The 13,739-nt window shown below is 43.2% G+C and overlaps 1 protein-coding gene across 23 annotated transcripts in view; it reads left to right on the forward strand.

Moving 5' to 3' along the window:
* LOC145512981 (phospholipid-transporting ATPase FetA-like) overlaps window positions 1-3,714 on the forward strand; it is a 96,888-nt gene extending 93,174 nt beyond the window's left edge. For 20 of the 23 annotated variants that reach the window (XR_014059052.1, XR_014059049.1, XM_081507996.1 and 17 more), the window contains 4 exons: window positions 1,174-1,419; window positions 1,586-1,724; window positions 2,503-2,633; window positions 2,729-3,714. Coding sequence is in view for 18 of the 23 variants with exons in the window: in XM_081507996.1 (XP_081364122.1) it covers window positions 1,174-1,419; window positions 1,586-1,724; window positions 2,503-2,633; window positions 2,729-2,920 (708 nt within the window). In the remaining 5 variants the exon portion in view is untranslated. Of the gene's footprint in view, window positions 1-1,173; window positions 1,420-1,585; window positions 1,725-2,253; window positions 2,634-2,728 lie in introns of all 23 variants that reach the window. The other 3 variants (XR_014058991.1, XR_014059005.1, XR_014058992.1) reach the window with 1 other exon arrangement.
* Window positions 3,715-13,739: the final 10,025 nt, after the last annotated feature.

Here is a 13,739-nt window from a genome sequence, read left to right on the forward strand (position 1 = left end):
AGAGGTATCATTGGATAAAGTAAAGTATCCTCTGCCACAGAGAATAATCATCGGCTGTAGAAACCCAGATTTTCCTGTGTCAATTTTTTCTTCATAGAGAGAAACACAGATATTGTGCTGTGCAATAAATGGAGTGTGTACAAAAGTGGAAGGAAATAGTTATTGGGGCAGGACTAGATAAATCAAGGGGCTCCAGAAAGGAGAGACCCATAAAGAGATAATGGGATAAGCCAGTGCAGCAAGACCTAGGTGAGAATCCTGAAGGCCATATTGGAAGTATGGGTATGATTCCTCCAATCGTAGGGAGTCAGCCTGGGGGGTACTGCCTAGTCCTCTTGGAAATTTCCCTGGGCATTGAGGGTCCTGGTGCCCTACCTCTCCCTCCTCTTCTACCCAACCTCCAGTCCTGGGTACCTGGAATAAAAAAGGAGCCTCCAAAGAGAAATAAAGTAGCTGAAAGAGGACATCATGGGATCATGGTTCCTGGTCTCCATCAGGGTAGGAAGGAAACTCTCCATGAAGTAGCTGCCAGCCTCAGAGCAGCAAGAGGATGAGTTCTGTCATTCAGCAGTCCTGTACAGCTTCAGTGGTCTAAATCTAGGGACCCACAATCTCTCAAAACAAGCCTCAATCCTTGTTACCCAAAGTTTTGGATTTAGGAGATGAAGATGGTTCCATGTCATCCTCATAGAGAATTCCCTCAGCTGAGTTCCCCAGTGGCTATGGGAATGGGAGGAGCATCACAGAACATAAATACCTCTAAGGGACTAACTGGATGCCACTGGCTTCCCTCTTTCCTTCCACTGGCTTTTGACACAAATACTCAGCCAAAGGAACACTTACAAATGGGGACTCATGTCCCAGTTGCCTCCCCACCCAAGCTCCAGTCCTTCCTTCCCTCTACTCCCAATCCTAACTGCCCCCTTTCTTAACTCCCCATCTTGACCTTCTAGCTTTCTTCCACCACATACATCCCTGCCTAGAGAGTAGGGCTTTAGAAAGGGTCTGTGGTTACTGCTCTGTTCTCTGGTTCTGCATCTCAAGTAATCCATGAGGTATCTCCTAGGCAGCCTAACAACAAACTCAGTGAGGGGAGAAGCCTCTACCCTGCTGGAGATGGGACCTTCTTTGAAGAGACCCTGAGCCTTCCTCCTTACCCTCTGGTGCTTCCAGGACGTGAATGAAACATGGAGCCTACGCTTCCCACAGCTGTATGAGCCAGGCCAGCACAACCTCCATTTCAACAAGAAGGAATTTGTGAAGTGTTTGTTGCATGGGATCTACAGTTCCTTTGTGCTGTTCTTTATCCCTATGGGGACTGTTTACAATTCAGTGCGCAAAGATGGGAAGGAGATCTCCGACTACCAGTCCTTCTCCCTGATAGTGCAGACCTCCTTGCTCTGTGTGGTCACAATGCAGGTGTGGCCGGTGGTGGGGTAAGGGGATTGCATGGGGAACCTGTCTGGAAGAGAGGAAGGAGGGAGGGAAAGCGGGAAGGGAGCGTCCTCTTTTATGAAATGGGAGAAGGGAGGTGACTGATAGATCCTGGGTTGTAGACTAATGTACATAAGAAGGTGCTTTTCAGATCACGCTGGAGACAACCTACTGGACGATGATAAGCCATGTCTTCACCTGGGGTAGCCTGGGTTTCTACTTTTGCATCTTATCCTTCCTGTACAGCGATGGCTTATGCTTATTGTTCCCTGACATCTTCCAGTTCCTAGGTAAGATTCTGCCCAGTGTGGCAAGGGGCTGGGGCTGGGGGTGGGAGTATGAACCAAGTATATTTGTTTATTAAATGTTTACTGAGCAGCTACTGCTGTGTATTAGACTCCATGGATATAGATATGATTGAGACATGATCTCAGCCCTAAAAGGACTCAAAATCTAGTCTAGCTAGGGGAAATATTTTACCTTATTAGAGTCTCTAAGATATTTTTAAGTTTCTTACCTAATTTGAGCATTACAAGCATACTGAGAGAGAGACAGGGCAAGAATTATTGCACCACTTTAGAGACCGGAAGTTTTTTTTAATGACTCAAATCTAGGCCTCCTGGTTCCCAGTCAGATGTCCTTCCTACTATGACATACTGCCTTCTTAGCTCCTGTATTAATTATCCCCTCACTCGTCTCCACTCTGATGAGGACAAAATAACAGACAGATGTTACTGTATATAACTGGTTCCTATTTTTTGTCAAGCCACTCATTTTTCCCCTCCAAAACCCCCTATCCCATTTTTGTGTCTCTGTCAGTGCTCTAGGACTCCTAGAACCTACCCCCTCCTCTGCTGCCTTGCCTGGCCTTTAGGGGGAGACAGAGGCATGTGAATTCACGGTGACTTTGGCTCAGTACAGTCCTTTAGCATTTATTTCTCAGGAGACTAAACTGTTTCCAAATCAGTAACTTCTTTCTTTGGACTGAAGAGGTACCTAAGTTCAGGCTGACAGCCTCCTTCTTCCAGGCTCTGGTCCCGCCTTTCCCTTCTGGCTCTTTGTTTACAGGTGTGGCCAGGAACACTCTGAACCTGCCACAAATGTGGCTGAGTGTTGTCCTCAGCATGATCCTCTGCATGTTGCCTGTGATTGGGTACCAATTTCTCAAACCGCTGTTCTGGCCCGTCAGCGTGGACCAGGTGAGTGCAATAGGAATCTACCCAAATAGAATTCATTGCCCTCTTAGCTTTTGCTTCTGTGCATAAAAATCCTGTCCCCCATGCTCTGACTGTAGATTATTGACAGAATTCATCACTGCATGAGACATCCACTGCCACACCCAATCCGGACCAAACTGAAACACACAGCCTCTCGACGCTCTGCCTATGCGTTTTCCCACAAACAGGGCTTTGGGGCCCTCATCACTTCCGGCAAGACCATGAAGGACAAATTGCCCAAGAAAAACAGCTTTCCTTATAAAAGGTAGAGGTCTTTGGGGAAGCCCCAAAGGAGGCAGTCATTGCTCTTCCTCTCTTGAATTCACGAAACTTAATAAGGAGAGACTAGAGCCCCTGGAAACCAGCATAAACTCGTGCTTCCACTCTCACTGCAGGGGCTCAGCCTCTTCATTCCCTAGAAGGCTGTGCCCAAGTAAGGCAAGGCAAAGTAAAGAAAGAGCCCCAGACATCTGTCGGAGTTACAGCATTTCAAGAAAAAGTCTTGTCAGGCCTCCCCCTACCTTCCAAGTTCTAATCTGGACAAGCACATGTGGAGGTACTGAGTGAAAAGGGGCAATGTGAGGAAGCGCAAAGAAAAGTAGGACCTAACAATCGTTCCCATACCCAGAGCAACCGTAAAATTTGCCAGGGCCCTGCACAAGCATATTCACCCAGGTGCCTTTACCGGGTTTATCTGAGAGATTCAGGGTAAATCTTTTGCTGGCCTGGATACCAAAAGGAGGAGACAGCTGTGAAGAGTTGGTCATAAGAAGCCAAAGGAGAGTTTCTGAACCAAAAAAAGAATGGAAATTGTTCCTGCCTTGGTAGGACAGCTCAAGATTTTGCCACCCTTGACCCAAGAACTGACACCTTTTCAGGCCTCAGAACTGGGACAGGGAAAATGCAGGGGATTTTTAAAATCTTTTCTTGAGGGACATAAGCCATAACTGGTGAACATTTGTCTTCATTCCATAAAATTATTTTGAGAAGATATTGTATGTACTTGAGAAACTGTTTCTAATAAGTTTATAGATAAGTAATAAACTGCTTATTTTGGAGTGGAGAGATTTGTATGTTCTGTTGGGGCCCCAGTGATAGTAACTCAGGCAAAGCAATAGCATCAGTCTATAGACTCCTGACACCTGCCCCCTTTCAAATGAGACCAGTGTTTCCCTTCCCCCACTCTTTCTCTACTTCTTTACTTCCATTCCACTTTTCTTCCCCCGTTACTAAACTCTGTCTTAGCCTCAGCATCTTTTAACTGTATATTTATGTCCTATTTACACACCTTAAATGTTAGTTCCCAAAGCTCAACCCTAGGTTCTCCGCTTATTTTTCTCTGTACACTTTTCCTGAGTGACTTCTTATAATGTCATGGCTTTATTTACCAATAAAAAGAAGATTCTCAACTCTCTTTCTATCCTAGATCTCTCTTCTGAGGTCCAGATTCATTTATCAGACTAACTCTAAGACACTTCACTTAGTTGACTCTCAGGAAACTCACCAACCTGTATTAAATATATTCCCCCCAAATTTCATCCCAGGATGTCATTACTGTCATCCCAGTCACAAGACAGAATACTATACTCTTCCTGTATAGTCTGATGTCTAATAAGTCACCAAGTGATATAAATTCAACATCTCCATTGTCTTGCTTTCAGTTCCCTCCATTATTACCATTGCCCTTGTTCATATTTGGATCGTCTCTCACCTGGAGTACTGCATAAAGTCTCCCCACTCATCTTTCTGGCTTTCCCCTGTCTAAAGTATCACGAGTACCATTTCCAGAGTCATCTTTCTGGACTGCAAACTTGATTGTGTCTAGCCCCAGCTTAGCATCCTTTAAGAGTCTTGCACACCTCAGGATCTAGTTAAAATTTGCATGTTTTATTACTGGGCCCTCTCTAGCGTTGTCTCCTACTTCTCCCCCATCTGCATTCACTCCAGTCATGCTATTTCTGGTCTTCTTGTCATCAGCATGCTGTTGTCATATCCTAACATGCTTTCCCTACTCCCTTCTAGCAAACTTCTAGTCACCCTCCAGAAACTCAGAATAGTTGGAACTAAATAGAAGTAATGGTTGAACAACATTGTGAATGTACCAAGTGCCACTGCATTGTATACTTAAAAAGGGTTTTGAGAATGTTTTGTATTAGGAGAATTTTACCTCGATTTAAAAAAATAGATAAATAAACACTCAGATTAGGCACTGTCTCCTGCAAGAGCTTACCCTAATTCCTCAGTGTGACTTTTATATGTCTGTCCGATGTATTCAGTTGCTCCCCTGTATATAAATATCACTGTCAGTGATATTTATCACAAGGCATTATAATCACTAATTTACTTGTCTGTGCACAATATATAATGGGTCTTTAATAAATATCTTTTGAATAAATGAACAAATAAAATGAAAGAATATTGAAATTTGCTTCTCTATTTGTTTCCCTGAATAGCACTACCACCCAGTTGCTCAAACCAAAAAACTAGAAGTCTTTCTAGACATCTCCCTTCAGTTCCTCTAATCCAATCTATCCTGTTACCAAGTTCCATACACTTTGTCTTAGAAATATCTTTAAGTCTTTCTCCTCATATTTGTTCCCAATCCCATAGATTTAATTGTTCCTTGCCTAGATTGTGCCAACATCCTCCTCTCAGATCTCCTTGCCTCTGATTCTGCTTATTCCCAATCCATTATCCACACCACAGAGAATGATCTTTCAGAAATCCAAATCAGATCATGTCATTTGCCAGTTTAAAGACCACTAGTGAATCATCAGAGCTTTCCTGCCTTGGTGGTACCTACCTCTCCAGCTTCATTGTCACTTTCTGCTGCATGTACAAAATTATTTGCAATTCCCCCAAAGGTCCCACTATCTTCAGAAGCCGCTGTGCCTTGGCCCTTTCTGTTCTCTCCTCTTAGAATACATTCTTTCCTTTGTCTAGTTGAGGTCTATCTCATCTTCAACCTCGGTAGCTTCGAGCTTTGGTCACCACTTCTGGGAGCTAATGTCTATCTGATCTTCAACCTCGTAGCTTTAGTTGCTTCCTCTGGGAGCCTTCACTGATACCCAATTCCCTACTCTGAGTTGTGTGCCTCTTCCTTGCACAAGACCATCTTATACATTTTTCTTATTTTTGGTTCCCGTGATTTGACTGTGTATCATTTACATGCCTATTTTACTGTGGTTTTCTCCTCCGCTGGGCCATGATGATCAAGTTGAGGATAACAATTGTTTCATTTTTTAATTTGAATAACTAAGCAAAATGCTAACGCTTGGATTATTAATGTTTTTCAATTAGTAAGTAAATGAATGAAATCTGTTACCTTTTATTTTTCCTAAAACTGTCTTTTACCTGTCCTTTCAATGTGAATTTTATCCTTCAGGATCTAGTTTCCAGTTATAATTTGCAGGCCTCTTTTTATGAAACACAGTCACTCATGGCCTCCTGACTAGAGTCATTGCTCTTCCTCCCTTGGATTTATGCAACTTAAGGAGAGATCAGAGCCCCTGGAAACCAGTGTAATATCACACTTCCACTCTCACTCCAGGGGCTCAGCCTCTTCATTCCTTAAAAGGCTGTGCCCTGGTAAGGCAAAGCAAGGTAAAGAATAAGCCCCAGACATCTGTCAGAATCACAGCATTTCAAGAAAAAGTCATGTCAGGCCTCCCTCTACTAACCCTTGCAAGTTCTAATCCGGACAAACACTTGTGGAAGTGAAACCGTTTACCACAGATTGCGGCTCGAACCCATGTGCTGGGACTCGAACCATCCAAAACCCAGTTTGGGACTTGAACCCACATGGTTGGGACTCAAACCCAGCCAAAACCCTGCATGGGACTTGAGCCATGTGGCAGGGACTCAAACCCAGCCAAAACCCACAGTACCTGGTTTCTGGACCTAATGAAGCTCAGGTTCTTGATACCTCATCGGAGAAGGAATTAAGTGAGAGACAAAGTGATAGGTGAGAAGTGGATTTATTCGGATACAGAGAGAAGCAAACTCCACAGACAGACTGTGGGCCACTGCAGAGGGTGAGTGTGGCCTTTCAATGTGGTATGGTTAGTTTTTATAGGCTGGACAATTTAATATGCTAATGAGTGGGAGGGTTCCAACTATTTTGGGGAAGGGGTGGAGATTTCCAGGATTTGGGCCACTGCCCATTCCTTGATCTCTCCACAGTGCCTTGGAACTGTCATGGCAATTCTGGGTGTGTCACTTCACTTGCTGATTGAGGATCAAGATCTAGTTTTGTCTGCTATCATGATCCCATTTGATTCCAATTGGTTTATGTTGTGTGAATTCTTTCAAAAGTTGTGCCCTGCCTCTTTCTTTCCTGTTAAAGAAGTAATAGGTGAAGAGGGGGAATGTGAGGAAGGGAAAAGAAGGATCTAATAATCGTTCCCATACCCAGAGCAACCATAAAATTTGCCAGGGCCCCGCACAAGCATATTCACCCAGGCACCCTTACCAGGTTTATCTGAGGGATTCAGAGTGAGTCTTTTGCTGGCCTGAATACCAAAAGGAGGAGGCAGCTGTGAACAGTTGGTAATAAGAAGCCAAAGGAGAGTTTCTGGACCAAAAAAAGAATGGAGATTGTCTTGTCTTGATAGGACAGCTCAAGATTTTGCCGCCTTCTCTTCTCTTTGAAGAGTGACTTTGAGGAGATGCCCCACGTCCAGGGGCAGAGGAGAAGCCACAGCAAGATGGTAGGAGGGGCAAAATCGCATTTAGAATCAAACCCCATACCCACCAGAGACGCTCAGAGGGCTCAAACATACCTTGTGCGCATCAGGACCCAGAGACCCCACAGAGACTGAGACAGAACTGTGTTTGACTGTCTCCTGAGGAGGCACGGGTTAGCAGTGGACTGCTGCAGGGGCAGGGGCTCTGGGTCCAGCAGACTGGGTATGGTGTAAGCCCTCTTGGAGGAGGTTGCCATTAACCCCACCATAGAGCCCCCAGAACTTACAGAGGACTGGGGGAACAGACTCTTGGAGGGTACAAACAGAACCTTGTGCATACCAGGACCCAGGAGAAAGGAGTTGTAACCTCTCAAGAGACTGACCCAGACTTGCCTGTGAATGTCCAGGAGTCTCCAGCAGAGGCATGAGTCAGCAGTGGCCTGCTGCAGGGTTGGGGGCACTGAGTGTAGAAGTGCGGGCATGAGACCTTTTGGAGGCAGTCAACATTATCTTCATTACCTCCACCATAGTCTGGCCTCAGGTCAAACAACAGGGAGGGAACACAGCCCTGCCCATCAACAGAAAATTGGATTAAAGATTTCCTGAACATGGCCTCGCCCATCAGAACAAGACCCAGTTTCCCCCACAGTCAGTCTCTCCCATCAAATAGCTTCCATAAGCCTCTTATCCTTCATCATCAGAGGGCAGACAGACTGAAAACCACAATAACAGAAAACTAACCAATCTGATCACATGTACCACAGCCTTGTCTAACTCAGTGAAACTATGAGTCATGCCCTGTAGGGCCACCCAAGATGGACAGGTCATGGTGGAGAGTTCTGACAAAACGTGGTCCACTGGAGAAGGGAATGGCAAACTACTTCAGTATTCTTGCCTTGAGAATCCCATGAACAATATGAAAAGGCAAAAAGATAGGATACTATAAGATGCTCTCCCCAGGTCGGTAGGTGCCCAACATGCTACTGGAGATCAGTGGAGAAATAACTCCAGAAAGAGTGAAGAGAAGGAGGCAAAGCAAAAACAACACTCAGTTGTGGATGTGACAGGTGCTGTAAAGAGGAATATTGCATAGGAACCTGGAATGTTAGGTACATGAATCAAGGCAAATTGGAAGTGGTCAAACAGGAGATGGCAAGAGTGAACATCGACATTTTAGGAATCAATGAACTAAAATGGACTGGAATGGGTGAATTTAACTCAGATGATCATATCTACTACTGTGGGGAAGAATCCCTTAGAAGAAATGGAGTAGCCATCATAGTCAACAAAAAGAGTCTGAAATGCAGTACTTGGATGCAATCTCAAAAATGACAGAATGATCTCTGTCCATTTCCAAGGCAAACCATTCAATATCACAGTAATCCAAGTCTCTGCCCTGACCAGTAATGCTGAAGAAGCTGAAGTTGAATGGTTCTATGAAGACCTACAAGATCTTCTAGAATTAACACCCAAAAAAGATGTCCTTTTCACTTTAGGGTACTGGAATGCAAAAGTAGGAAGTAAGAAACATCTGGAATAACAGGCAAATTTGGCCTTGGAGTACAGAATGAAGCAGGGCAAAGGCTAATAGAGTTTTGCCAAGAGAACACACTGGTCATAACAAACACCCTCTTCCAACAATACAAGAGAAGACTCTACACATGGACATCACCAGATGTTCAATACCGGAATCAGATTGATTACATTCGTTGCAGCCAAAGATGGAGAAGCTCTATACAGTCAGCAAAAACAAGACCGGGAGCTGACTGGTTCAGATCATGAACTCCTTATTGCCACATTCAGACTTAAATTGGAGAAAGTAGGGAAAACCACTAGACCATTCAGGTATGACCTAAATCAAATCCCTTACGATTATACAGTGGAAGTGATAAATAGATTCAGGAATTAGATCTGATAGAGTGCCTGATGAACTATGGACAGAGGTTCGTGACATTGTACAGAAGGCACTGATCAAGACCATCCCCAAGAAAAATAAATGCAAAAGGCAAAATGGTTGTTTGAAGAGGCCTTACAAATAGCTGTGAAAAGAAGAGAAGAGAAAGACAAAGGAGAAAAGGAAAGATATCCCCATTTGAATACAGAGTTCCAAAGAATAGCAAGGAGAGATAAGAAAGCCTTCCTCAGTGATCAATGCAAAGAAATAGAGGAAAACAATAGAATGGGAAAGACTAGAGATCTCTTCAAGAAAATTAAAGATATCAAGGGAACTTTTCATGCAAAGATGGGCACAATTAAGGACGGAAATGGTATGGACCTACCAGAAGCAGAAAATATTAAGAAGAGGTGGCAAGAATACACAGAAGAACTATACAAAAAAGATCTTCACAACCCAGATACTCACAATGGTGTGATCACTCACCTAGAGCCAGACATGCTGGAATGCAAAGTCAAGTGGGCCTTAGGAAGCATCACTATGAACAAAGCCAGTGGAGGTGATGGCATTCCAGTGGAGCTATTTCAAATCCTAAAGGATGATGCTGGGAAGAGCTGCACTCAATATGCCAGCAAATTTGGAAAACTCAGCAGTGGCCACAGGACTGGAAAAGGTCAGTTTTCATTCCAATCCCAAAGAAAGGCAATGCCAAAGAATGCTCAAACTACCACACAGTTGCACTCATCTCACATGCTAGCAAAGTAATGCTCAAAATTCTCCAAGCCAGGCTTCAACAGTACGTGAACTGAGAACTTCCAGATGTTCAAGCTGGTTTTAGAAAAGGCAGAGGAACCCGAGATCAAATTGGCAAAGAGTTCCAGAAAAACATCTCCTTCTGCTTTATTGACTTTGCCAAAGCCTTTGACTGTGTGGATCACAACAAACTGAGGAAAATTCTTCAAGAGATGGGAATACCAGACCACCTGACCTACCTCCTGAGAAATGTGTATGCAAGTCAAGAAGCAACAGTTAGACCTGGACATGGAACAACAGACTGGTTCCAAACCAGGAAAGAAGTACGTCAAGGCTGTATATTGTTACCCTACTTATTTAACTTATATGCGGAGTACGTCATGAGAAATGCTGGACTGGATGAAGCACAAGCTGGAATCAAGATTGCCGGGAGAAATATCAATAACCTCACATATGCAGATGACACCACTCATATGGCAGAAAGTACAGAGGGACTAAAGAGCTTTTTGATGAAAGTGAAAGAGAGTGAAAACGCTGGCTTAAAGCTCAATATTCAGAAAACTAAGATCATGGCATCTGGTCCCATCACTTCATGGCAAAAATATGGGGAAACAGTGGAAACAGTGTCAGACTTTATTTTGGGGGGCTCCAAAATCACTGCAGATGGTGATTGCAGCCATGAAATTAAAGGACGCTTGCTCCTTGGAAGGAAAGTTATGACCAACCTAGACAGCATATTAAAAAGCAGAGACATTACTTTGCTGACAAAGGTCCGTCTAGTCAAAGCTATGGTTTTTCCAGTAGTCATGTATGGATGTGAGAGTTGGACTATAAGGAAAGCTGAGTGCCGAAGAATTGATGCTTTTGAACTGTGGTGTTGGAGAAGACTCTTGAGAGTCCCTTGGACAGCAAGGAGATCCAACCAGTCCATCCTAAAGGAAATCAGTCCAGAATGTTCATTTGAAGGACTGATGCTGAAGCTGAAACTGCAATACTTTGGCCACTTGACATGAAGAACTGACTCATTTGAAAAGACCTTAATGCTGGGAAAGATTGAAGGCAGGAAGAGAAGGGGATGACAGAGGATGAGACGGTTGGATGGCATCACCAACGCGATGGACATGAGTTTGAGTAAACTCCAGGAGTTGGTGATGGACAAGGAGGCTTGATGTGCTGCAGGCCATGGCATCACAAAGAGTCAGACACGACTGAGCGACTAAACTGAACTGAACTGCTCTTTGACCCAAGAACTGACACCTTTTCAGGCCAATAATATCCCCCCAAACTCCTGAACAATTGGCATCCTCCCTGATGGTTCATATGCATCTTGGGAGAGTTAAGTCTTGGTCTCTACTAAGGAGCCAATGGCAATCCACTCCAGTATTCTTGCCGGGAGAATTCCATAGAGGAATTCCTATTCCATAGGATAGAGGAGCCTGGCGAGGTACAGTCCATTCAGTCACAAAGAGTTGGACACGACTTTTTTTTCAAGGATCCAAAACAACAGATACTTCTTCCCAAGGTGAAGTTTTAGAAAACCATGTAAGACTTGCCAAAAAATGGGATATGAAAAGTCTCAAAGTCTTAATTCCTTACCCACCTTGAGAAAGGGGCCAGAAATTCAGACACTGGAAAAGTATCTTTGGAACAATTACTAGTGGCCTATGAGTCCCACCCCCAGTTCAGTTTTGAAAGGGTATAAGGAAATTACTTGCCAAGATTGATACAGTTAATGGATGGGGGGATACAGAGAACTCATGCCTGACTCATACCTGGAAAATCTCAAAAGCGAGAGAAGAGCTAGCTCTCTGTTCTACGAAGAGCTAGCTATCTGTTCTACAGCAGAGCAAGAGGAGGTATTAATAGTGGTGGTGAGATTGGCATTGTTTTTCAGGACAAGTGATTCATGAGTGCTCCCCATAGATCAGATGTGAGCCATAGAAGAAACCTAGTTAGGGTTTCTTTATCTTGTCAGAGAGACATCTGAAAGGTTGAGGAGACTTCCCCAGAAGAAAGCAAGAGATACGGTGTCAAATGACTGGATATTTCTAAATAGATAGAAGGTTGCCTGAGGGTGGGATTGATTGCCTGTCTAAGAGCATGAGGTAAATTTTCTATATCTTGATTTCAGAGGTGGTTACATGGGTGTATGTATACATTTGTCAAAACTCATCAAACTGTACACTTAAAATCTGTGCGTTTTATTGTGTGTAATTATACTTCAATAAAGTTGATTTTTTAACTGCCTAGAGATTTCTAAAGGATTTATAAGTGATCAGCTAGAGGAGCTGAATTCACTCACCTTAAAGTAAATTGGTATAGGAGAAATATCTACACCAACAAAGAAAGAATCTCTCTGTCACACACACACACACAAAATGACTTTAGATACCTGCCAAACACTAAAACTAGTTTGTGACAGTATTAGTCAAGTAAGAACCTTCTTCTCCCTCCACCCTGCTCAAACACTGGAGAAAGAAGATTAGCAAACTGGGGCATGGAAAAGAGATAAGTGAGGAACGATAGACATCTACTGAGTCCCACTGAACATGACCATCTGCAATAGGGCCAAGCTGAGAGATAAGAAAAACTTTAATTTTAAAGTATGAAATTTAAAAGATACTTTCATTACCTCAGGCATCTTAAATATTCAAAGTAACAAGTACCGATTGCTACCTTAAAATGACCAGAAAATTCATAAAGTCTCATGCAATAGGTTAAAAGAGTAGGAGACGATATAAAATGGTTTCATGGTTATGGGCTTCCTTGGTGGTTCAGACAGTAAAGAATCTGATACTGACCCCACAAATGCCATTCTTTCAAAGTTCCAATTACACACACACACACACACACACACACACACACACATACACACACACAATTCCTTCTATCACATTCATCCATATACAAATATTTATTGAGTGTCTGCCATGTCTGGGCACTGTTCTATATGCTTCCCATACAGTGAAAGACAACAAAAAAGATTTCTACTATCATGGAGCTTACCTTCTAAAAGAAGAGACAGTATCAAAATAAACAAGATTATTCATATAGTAAGTGCTATGAAGATACTATAGTGGCTGCTTTAACAGTGAGAGACTATGAATGGGGAGGGGTAGCTAACTTTCTGACCACCTTTTTTGGTGGTCAGAAAAGGACTTTCTGAGGAAGTAACATATGACATGAGACTTGAATGACTAAAAGGATCTAGCTTTGCAAAAATCTAATGGAAGGACATTCAAGTCCCTAAGATAGGAGCAAGCTTTGTATGTAAGAAACATAAGCCTAATGTGGATAAAACATCGTGAGCAAAGGGGAGGGTGGTTGGAGAGGTATGATAAGATGCAGTGGAAGACTTTAAAGCCAGTTTGAAAAGATTGTTTAAGCCATTCTATGGGCAATAGGACTGTAAAAGTGACATCAGAGAGACTATTTAGGAGGAAGTTACAATTGTCTAAGCATGGAATGGTGGTGGCTTAGACTATGGAAGCAGTGAAGAAATAAGTGGATGAGTAGAAGATACATTTTGAAGATAAAACCAAAGGACTCTGTGGGTTAGCTGCAGAAGATGCAGGCACTGGTTTATCAAATAAGCCCCTTGATTTACTCAACGGTGCTAAATCCATAGATTACTGGCTCTTCCCACTCAGCTCTTGGATGAGTCGTGTTCATCCCAGTTGACTCCACTAGTCCTAGCCACAGTTGGCCAAGAGTGGATGTGTGACCCCAATCTATGTTATCTTTCTTGTAATTAGA

This window comes from Giraffa tippelskirchi, chromosome 1 (genome assembly GCF_054371585.1).
Source record: "Giraffa tippelskirchi isolate mGirTip1 chromosome 1, T2T-mGirTip1v1.2.pri, whole genome shotgun sequence".
Taxonomy (NCBI): Eukaryota; Metazoa; Chordata; class Mammalia; order Artiodactyla; family Giraffidae; genus Giraffa; species Giraffa tippelskirchi.